Raw genomic sequence first — 9238 nt, forward strand, 5'->3', positions numbered from 1 at the left:
GGGATTTAAAGAAAAAAAAGATCACAGTGGCTTTCTGCATATGCAGAGTATGCTTTGTGCCTGTGCTCTTCTGAATGGATAAATTTTCTTTTTGTTCCATGTATTTAATAAATACTTTTACTACGTTGTTGTTGTTTTCCCTCAAAGCATTAGTCAGACTGTCACGGAGTTAACCAGATCAATCTGTGTATGTTTCCTTCTCTTCTGAGGACCGGGTTTCTGGAAGTCAGAACTGGAGTATTAACTCTTTAATTCCCTGTGCTTTACATGATGTTATGATGTGGATTACTGACAAAAAACAAAACTCCATGCCATTCCACATCATTATATCATGCTAAATATATATACATATATACAAACAAGCAATAATTAAAATGCATTACATATGTGGCTCTGGAATTACTGACTACACTCCCCCACCATCAATTCCCTTGTGCTACACACTGGACATCCCTGTTCTTCTCCATCACCCACCAAGTGGACCAAGGTCCCTAAGCAAAACAGTTGCAGGGAGAGGTCTGCCCTTCCCAGAGGCTGGAAGGACCCAACTGCTTTTCCCAGCATGTTCTTTACATGTACTGCAGGGACCTTATCTCCCTGCACAGTGGGTAGGGAGCTGGATTAGGCAGGACCATCACAACAGATCCTCAAGTGTTGACCAACCAGGTGGCTTCTGCCAAATGCTTCTCCCAGTGCTTGAATGTTCTGCCACCGGTTGCTTTCAGCGTGGTTTTTAACTGCCCATTGTAGCATTCAGTTTTACCAGAAGCTGGTGCGTGGTAGGGAATGCGATAAATCCATTCAATGCCATGATCTTTGGCCCAAATATTTACAAGAGAGTTTTTGAAATGAGTCCCATTGTCAGACTTAATTATTTCTGGAGTGCTGTGTCACCATAGGATTTGCCTCTCCAGCCCTAATATGGTGTTTTAGGCAGTAGCATGGTGTACTGCATTTTGCAAGCCACCAGTGGTTGCCTCCACCATAGTAAGCACATAACGCTTACCATTGCGAGATCGTGGCAAGGTGATAGAATCAACCTGCCGTGCCTCCCCATATTTATACTTTTGCCATCGCCCTTCCCCCCAGAGAGGTTTCATCCTCTTGGCTTGTTTAATTGTGGCACATGTGTCACAGTCATGGATAACCTGTGCAATAGCATCCACAGTGAAGTCCACCCCTCGGTCTCTAGCCCATTTGTATGTTGTATCTCTTCCATGATGGCCCGAGGTCTCGGGCCCACCGAGCTAGAAATAATTCACCCTTGTTCTGCCAGTCCAAGTCTATTTGAGCCACCTCAATTTTGGCAGCTCGGTCTACCTGATGGTTGTTTTGCTGTTCTTCAGTAGCCCTGCCCTTGGGCACATGAGCATCTATGTGGTGCACCTTTGCAGCCATATCCTTTATTCAGGCAGCAATATCTTTCCACAGTTCAGCAGTGCAAATAGGTTTACTCTTCTGTTGCCAGTTGATTTGTTCCAACTGCTGCAACCACCCCCATAAGGTATTTGCCACCATCCATGAGTCAGTGTAAAGATATAGCATTGGCCACCTCTCCCATTCAGCAACATCTAAGGCCAGCTGGGCAGCCTTTACCTCTGCAAATTGGCTTGATTCTCCTTTCCCTTCAGTGGCCTCTGCAACTTGTGTGGGGCTCCACACAGCAGCTTTCCATCTGCGATGCTTTCCCACAGTACAACATGATCCATCTGTGAGCAGCAAATTTCATTTTCTGGTAGTTCATTGTATAGTGGGGCTGCTTTAGCTCACAACACCTCTTCTGCAGGTGGTGTTCCAAATTTTTTACCTTCAGGCCAGTCCATGATCTAGGATTCCTGGATTCCTCTAGGATTCCAGGACGGCTGAGGTTCCCCATCCACGCTCGCTGCGTAATCAACGCAATCCACTTACTCCAAGTGGCATCAGTAGCATGATGGGTGGAGGGACCCTTTCCTTTAAACATCCAGTTCAGCACTGGCAGTCGAGGTGCCAGGAGGAGCTGTGTTTCACTGCCAATTACTTCAGAAGCAGCCCGAACCCCCTCATGCAGCTAAGATCTCCTTTTCAGTTGGAGTGTAGCACTCTGCTGACCTGTATGCTCTACTCCAAAACCCCAGGGGTCGGCCTCAGCTCATTCCTGAGGCTCTGCCACAAACTCCAAGTGGGACCTTTCTCTCCAGCAGCAGTGTAGAGGATGTTCTTTACGTTCTGTCCCATCCGTACTGGTCCCAGGGACATGAATTGGGCTATCTCCTGTTTGATTTGCTCAAATGCCTGCTGCTGGTCAGAACCCTATGCAAAATTATTATTATTCTGTGTCACCTGATAAAGGGGGCTTACAATGAAGCTATAGTTTGGAACATGCATTCTCCAAAAGCCCACTATGCCCAGAAAAGATTGTGTCCCTTTCTTGCTAGTGCATGGAGACATAGCAGTGATTTTGTCAATCACATCTGCTGGGATGTGACGAAAACCATCTTGCCATTATACTCCCAGGAACTGAATTTCCTGGGCAGGTCCTTTCACTTTGCTTCACTTAATAGTGGAACCACCATGCAGAAGAATTTGGATTATTCACTCTCCTTCCTTGAAAACTATCTCTGATGTATCTCCCTACACAATGATATCACCAATATACTCCAGGTGCTCAGAAGCACCACCCTATTCTAATGGAGTTTGGATCAACCCATGGCAAATGGTTGGGCTGTGTTTCCACCCCTGGGGCAAATGGTTCCAAGTATACTGAACGCCCCTCCAGATGAAAGCAAACTGTGGCCTGCATTCTGTGGCCAAAGGAATGGAGAAGAAGGCATTGTCAATGTCCATGGTGACATGCTGTATGGCTGCTTTTGACTACAGTTCTAACTGTTCTAACTTCTGGAATTCTAACATATCTGGCACAGCAGCACTCAGTGGGAGTGTGACCTCATTCAGGCCATGGTAATCTACCGTCAGCCTCCATTCTCCACTGGCTTTATGCACTGACCATATCATAGAATCATAGAATCACAGAATCACAGAATCACAGAATCACAGAATCATAGAATCATAGAATGGCCTGGACTGAAAAGGACCACAAAGATCATCCAGTTTCAACCCTCTGCTACGTGCAGGGTCACCAACCACCAGACCAGGCTGCCCAGAGCCACATCCAGCCTGGCCTTGGATGCCTCCAGGAATGCAGCATCCACAACCTCCTTGAGCAACCTGTTCCAGTGCTTCACCACCCCCTGTGTGAAAAACTTCCTCCTAGTATCTAACCTAAACCTCCCCTGTCTCAGTTTAAAACCATTCGCCCTTGTCCTATCCATTTTGGGAGACTGATAACATGAGCACAAACACAATCACTATCTCAGCATTCCAAAAATGCATAAAGAACCAAGAGGAGAGCCTGGAAACTGGTTTGAACATTGTGTTGTTTGTAAAATCAGCTATTTCATCTGGGATGTAATTGTCAATATTCAAATCATACAACATTGAATACGGGTACCAGGCAGGTGTCTCATCAGTGCCCTTACTTGCTTGTATATTCATACAACTCCACAACAGGAAATGATGAACTTAGTAAGAAACCAGTAAGTTCCAAAAAACATAATGGTCTTTAATCCTTCATGTTCTTCCTAAAATGAAGAACAGTTTCATAGCTGGCAGTTGCTAAAAAAGAAAACAAAAACAAAAACAAACAAACAAACAAAAAAAAACAACAACAACAAAAATCAGTACAGAGTCCGGAGCCTGGCAGACTGCCCCTACAGTCTAATCTATGAAGGTCAAAGCTAGCTACCAGCACTCTGCAAGTCTCTGACTTAAAGAAATCCTTTTTCTTTTTTTCTGCTAATGTTAAGCAGTTCAGAGTGCCTGCTTTCTCCACCAAAATCTGTCACAGAGTTATCTAGATCAATCTCTATCCAGCATGGGGCAGCAGGCCTGCAGGCCCACCGGCCCAAAAAAAGGGAAAGGGAAAAAGGGAGAGCAGGGAGATGGGAGCTGCGCCCAAGGACAGAACAGCAGCAACAATCTGAGAAGGAAAGTTGATTTTACTGAATTGCAAGATTACACAATAGAATACAATATAATTGGAATTGAGTCTAATAAGTCAAATAAAATGAGAGAGAGAGTGTCCGAAACCGAAGGCCTTACTTTGAATTGAAGGTGGAATGGCTGGGGAGCCACCCACACACTGCCAGGCAGTGAGAGAGAATCCCATCACTTGTGGGTCTTATCTTCCCCTCTGAACACAGTGATGTCCTCTTGGATATGTAGCTCTTCTCATCTGAGAACCAGGTATCTGGAAGTGAGTGCACGGAACTGGAGTATTAACTCTTTAATTTCATGAGCTTTACAGGATGTTATGATGTGGAATACTGATAATAAAAATCATAAAACTATGACACAGACACAGAACAGCTCTTGCTGGGTCCTTCTCACTGGGAGTCTCAACAAACTCATAGAACCACAGACTGCTTGGGGTGGAAGGGTTCTTAGATCTCACTCAGCCCCAAACCCCCTGCCATGGGCATGTTGCCCCCCACCAGCTCAGGCTGCCCAGTGCCCACCCAGCCTGGCCTCAAGTGCCCCCAGGGAAGGGCACCCACAGCTTCTCTGGGCAGCTGTGCCAGTGCCTAACTGCCCCCTCAGTAAAGCGTTTCCCCCAACAAGTAATCCAAATGTCTTCATTCTAAACATTTCCCCTTCATCCTATCACTATTAGACCACTTCAAAAAAGTACTTCTTAGGTTGTGCTTTATTTTAAAGGCAGCTGTACTTCATTTTAAAGATACATCTTCCCCTTTGAAGGTATTCCCCTCAAACTCAGACTGCAGAGTTCCTATCTCCTCTGCTGCTGTTGGACTGGGGGCTGCTTGAATCTCCGTTACATTTACACATCTCCATTTCTGCCAAAACTGCAGCATAGGAAGTTCCGCACAAACATGCGCAAGAACTTCTTTACAGTGAGGTGACGGAGCACTGGAACAGGCTGCCCAGGGAGGTGGTGGAGTCTCCTTCTCTGGAGATGTTCAAGACCTGCCTGGATGCCTACCTGTGTGACCTGCTGTAGGGAACCTGCTTTGGCAGGGGGGTTGGACTCGATGATCTCTGGAGGTCCCTTCCAACCCCTACGATTCTGTGATTCTGTGATTTCCTGTAGCCTTCTTGCCCACCCTTTGACCCAGGTGAGCATCTTTTCCTAACCAACGCATCACAAAAGCAAATCATATCTGATTTAAATTGCCATGTTTGGCCTCAGTTCTGCTTCTTTAAGCCAAGGGTTGCAGTATAAGAACATCCTGATATCCCTCCGTTTGTGTGGAACAGTGCTCTGCCATATGAACGGTCAGCTGATGGGAGTAGCATGGAGACTTTGCAGGAGCCCTGCAGCACTCCGAATATCTCCCGATACCTCCCCTTTTCTGTTCGTGCTGCGCTTCCTGGCAGCATCAAATGAAAATATTTCCATCGTGAGCTGTAGTTGTCAAAGCGCTCTGGGTTCTCAGTGAAAACTTTGGGACTCAGAAAGTCGTTTATTTCAGTAGCGGCAAAAAGGAGAACGCAGCAGTTTCAGGGTGCAAGGAGCGGGCTGTGGCATGAGTGGGTGTTCGGTACCTGTGTCCGGTGTTCTCCGTCCTTAGAGCGTTCGTCGGAGCCTTCGCAGCAGTGCAACCGCGGTTCCCACGCCCAACACCGCGCGGCTCTCAGCCGCATCCCGGTCGCTTGGAAGAGGTGCGAAGGTGTGAGGAGCTGCGACGGCCCGGCTCCTCCTCGACTGCGTTCTGGGTTTTGTTTTGGAGACCGATTTCCTGCCTCTGCCCGCCCCCCGCCTCCCGGCGCTCAAATACCGCGGCGCAGCGCTGCCGCTCGGACACCGCTGCTGCGCGCGGCTCGCGCCCATGGTGGCGGCGGCGGACGGGCGGCGGGGAGCCACCCCGCAGCGGCTGAAGAGCGGCCCCGGGCCAAGGCACTGCCCGGCGCTCCTGCGGCGGCGGCGGCGGCGGCGGCGGCTGGAGGAGGAGGCGACGAGCGCGGAGAGCCGCCTGGAGCTGCAGACCTTCCGCGAGTACGGGGAGAGCTGGTACCGCTCCCGCAAGGCGCTGGAGAGCCGCTTCCAGCCGCGGGAGCCGCTTGCCCGGCAGCCGCAGGTGGGGACTTCGGGGAGAGTGGGGCCCGGTCCGGCCCGGCCCGGCCCGCTCATCCCGCTTCTGTCGGCGCAGGTGACGGCGGAGGCGCGCTGCCGGCTGATCAGCTGGCTCATCCCCGTGCACCGCGAGCTGGGGTACTCCTTCGAGGCGCTCTGCCTGACCGTCAACATCATCGACCGTTTCCTCGACACCACCCCGGTGGCCGCCGACTGCTTCCAGCTGCTCGGGGCCACGGCGCTGCTCCTCGCCTGCAAGCAGGTACGGCCGAGTGAGTGCGAGCCTGTCGCCCTCGCGCCCCAGCAGTCTCTTTCCTCGCTCCGTCCTTCCCCCCACAGGTGGAGATGCAGCCCCCCAGCGTCAAGCAGCTCCTCGCCCTCTGCTGCGACGCCTTCAGCGGGGAGCAACTCTGCAACCTGGAGTGCATCGTCCTGCACAAGCTGGGTTTCAGCCTGGGCGCGCCCACCGTCTCCTTCTTCCTCGAGCATTTCACCCGGGTGCGGCTGGAGGCTCCGGGCGCTGACTCCGACGAAGCGGCGGACGCGGGGAGCCTGGCGCGGGGCGTAGCGGAAATCAGCCTGGCCGACTACACCTTCACCAAGTACCCGCCGTCGCTGCTGGCCGCGGCCAGCCTGGGGCTGGCGGACCGGCTGCTCCGGCACCGCTGCCCGCTGGACCTGCGGGTCAGCGGATACCGGCGGCGGGAGCTGCGGGACTGCATGGCTGAGCTGCGGCTGCTCGTGTCGCTCAACGCCGCGGCGCTGCCGCTCGTGCTGCCCGCGGAGGTGGTGCGGAAGTGCCTGTGGCTGAGGGACGGCGACTGACGGCGGGGCTGCGGGAGCCCCGCGCTGCGCGTAGCCTCGGGTCGAGAGGTGACCGTGTGTGGCACCGCGGGGAATATGCGCGTGGTCGCTCACTGATCAGAGATTGTTTTGTGTTTCTGCATCCAGCGTGTAAATAATACACACATACCCGGGTACCGCGTTATTTATTCGGGGGGCTGTCCGTAACGGCACCCGAGCGGGAGGAGAGCCCGAGGGAAGCGAAATAAACTCTATTCCTGTACATCACCTGCGCGTGGTTCATTGCCTGGGGCAGACGGGGGGTGGAGGAAGGTGCGCGGGCGCAGCGGGGATCACATCGACAATCAGGTCCCATTAACAATTAACCCGCCAGAGTGATCTCCTGTTTCACACCGTGTGCTGGCTCGGTGATGTTCGTGATCAGGAAGAAAAAAGCAAAACATAAGTTCGGCGCAATGTAAGAGAACGGAACGGTACAAAAGACACTACGGGACTGCTAACTTTCCTGGCCAGCCCGTGACCCCGGGCGAACTCCCAGCGAAGTGGCCGTGTGGTACCGGGAAAAAATAAAGGGGAAAAAAAAAAAAAAAAGGTAGAGTAAGTTTAAAAAATCAACAGGAGAGACGTAACACGACAGCGATCTTTCTTTATTTCGTTGCCCGTCCGCGCATAGAGGTGCGTAGGGGGGACCGCACCCACACCGCGTGCACGATGCCACTGGTCAGGTTGTCTGTCCCCGTCGTACGCCGTTCAGCGGAAAGCCCCGACACGGCGCGGAGCCACGGCGCGGAGCCCCAGCGCGCAATCCGACTCCCGCCCACCTCCCCCCGCCGGGACCCGCGGCGGCAGTCCGGACCTGGGGCGGCCATGCGGCGCTCGGGGTGGGGGCTCTGCGCGGCGGCTCCGCCCCGCCCCGACAGCCCAGCGGCACCGCGGGCGCGGGTTCCGCGGGCGCGGGCGTGGGGTTGGCGGGACGGTTCCCCGCCCCGGCAGAGGGATGGAGGCGGGCGGGCATCCCGCGGGCTGGCTCCGGCCCCGGCTCCCCGCGGCCCCACTGCGCGCCGAGCGGGGAGCGGAGCAGAGGCGTCGGCCAGGTCGGGGGCGACGCGACGGCATGGAGCAGGGCGGCCGCCGGGCTTTCGGCAGCATCTGCCCCAACCGGGCGCCGGGCCCGCCCGTCCGCGGAGCTAAAAAGCCCGCGCGGTCCAGCGGGGCGGCGGCGGGGACATCTCCGACGGGGCTGAGCCCTCGCGGACCCGAGCCCCGGCCCCGCCGCGGCCCCTCCGGCCCGGCCCCAGCTCTCTCTCACCGCCGTCTCTCGCCGCCCACGCACGCCGCTCGTGACTGGCAGGAGCTGGTAGCCCGCGGCCCCGTCCTTCCAGCCGCCATGGTCGGCCCCGCCGCCCCACCGCAGGTAACCCCGCAGGTCATCCTGCGCGGCTCCGGCAGTGCGAGAGCTTTGCGGCTGTCGGAGCCAACTCCACCTCTTCACCGGTCTTCATTCGTCCCCAGGGCCCGCGCCTGCAGGATGAGCCGGAGTTCGATTTCCAGGATCTCAGAGATGCTGTCCATGATTTTATGTCTGGCAAGTAGATGTCCATCCTCTCCTGGCCACATGTGGAGTAACGCAGTGTCTGCGTGCTGCGTTCGGTCTGCTTCTGTTTTTGCTTTCTCGGGTATTTGGACGCTTGTGACGGCCGACACGGCAGCGCGTCCCCTTGGGGGTAGAACTGAAACCCAGGTGGGGACAGTGCGCGCAGCAGGGACACGGCCGCCGGGAGGTGCTCAGAACGGGGACGGTGAGTCAGGGTCTGAACCCCCAGCCCTATGCCATCACCCTCTGGGTTTTCTCTCCAGATGCCTCCACCTGGGTGCCCCCACCGCCGGACTGCGCTGACTTCGACTTCTCCCTCGGCGAGGACGTGGCCTTCGGCACGTGTGCGGAGTGCCCGCAGCCCCCGGAATCCCTGCAGCCGTGCTGGCGGGACGCGGCCGAGAGACAAGGGCAGGCGCTTGGAGATGCTCTGGAGGAAAACAGCCAGGTAGGGCCCGGGCCGAGCCGTCATCCCGCTGGGGACGCTGGCTCGTCCCCGTGTTCCTCAGGCGCCGGAGCTGTCCCGAGCGCCCACTGTCCGCTCGTGCCCGCAGCTGCAGGAGGCTCTGGCGCAGAAGCAGGAGGAGCTGGAGACGCTACGGGAGAGCAACGTGCAGCTGAAGGAGCTGGCGAACCAGGCTCGGCAGCTGGCCACGGTGCTCGACGTGAGTGCCGCCCACCGGCAGTGCGGGGCGCAGGGCGGCCGG

General features: G+C 55.1%; 1 protein-coding gene across 1 annotated transcript; it reads left to right on the forward strand.

The window, feature by feature from the left end:
- Positions 1–5888: 5888 nt before the first annotated feature.
- CCNO (cyclin O) lies at positions 5889–6958 on the forward strand (the record flags this gene model as incomplete). Its single annotated transcript, XM_079548720.1, has 3 exons — positions 5889–6137; positions 6210–6395; positions 6473–6958. The coding sequence occupies 3 exons, from the start codon at positions 5889–5891 to the stop codon at positions 6956–6958; spliced, it is 921 nt and encodes a 306-aa protein (XP_079404846.1).
- Between the last annotated feature and the right edge of the window lie 2280 nt (positions 6959–9238).

The sequence above is a fragment of the Tetrao urogallus genome (genome assembly GCF_951394365.1).
Source record: "Tetrao urogallus genome assembly, chromosome: Z".
In the NCBI taxonomy this organism is placed as follows: domain Eukaryota; kingdom Metazoa; phylum Chordata; class Aves; order Galliformes; family Phasianidae; genus Tetrao; species Tetrao urogallus.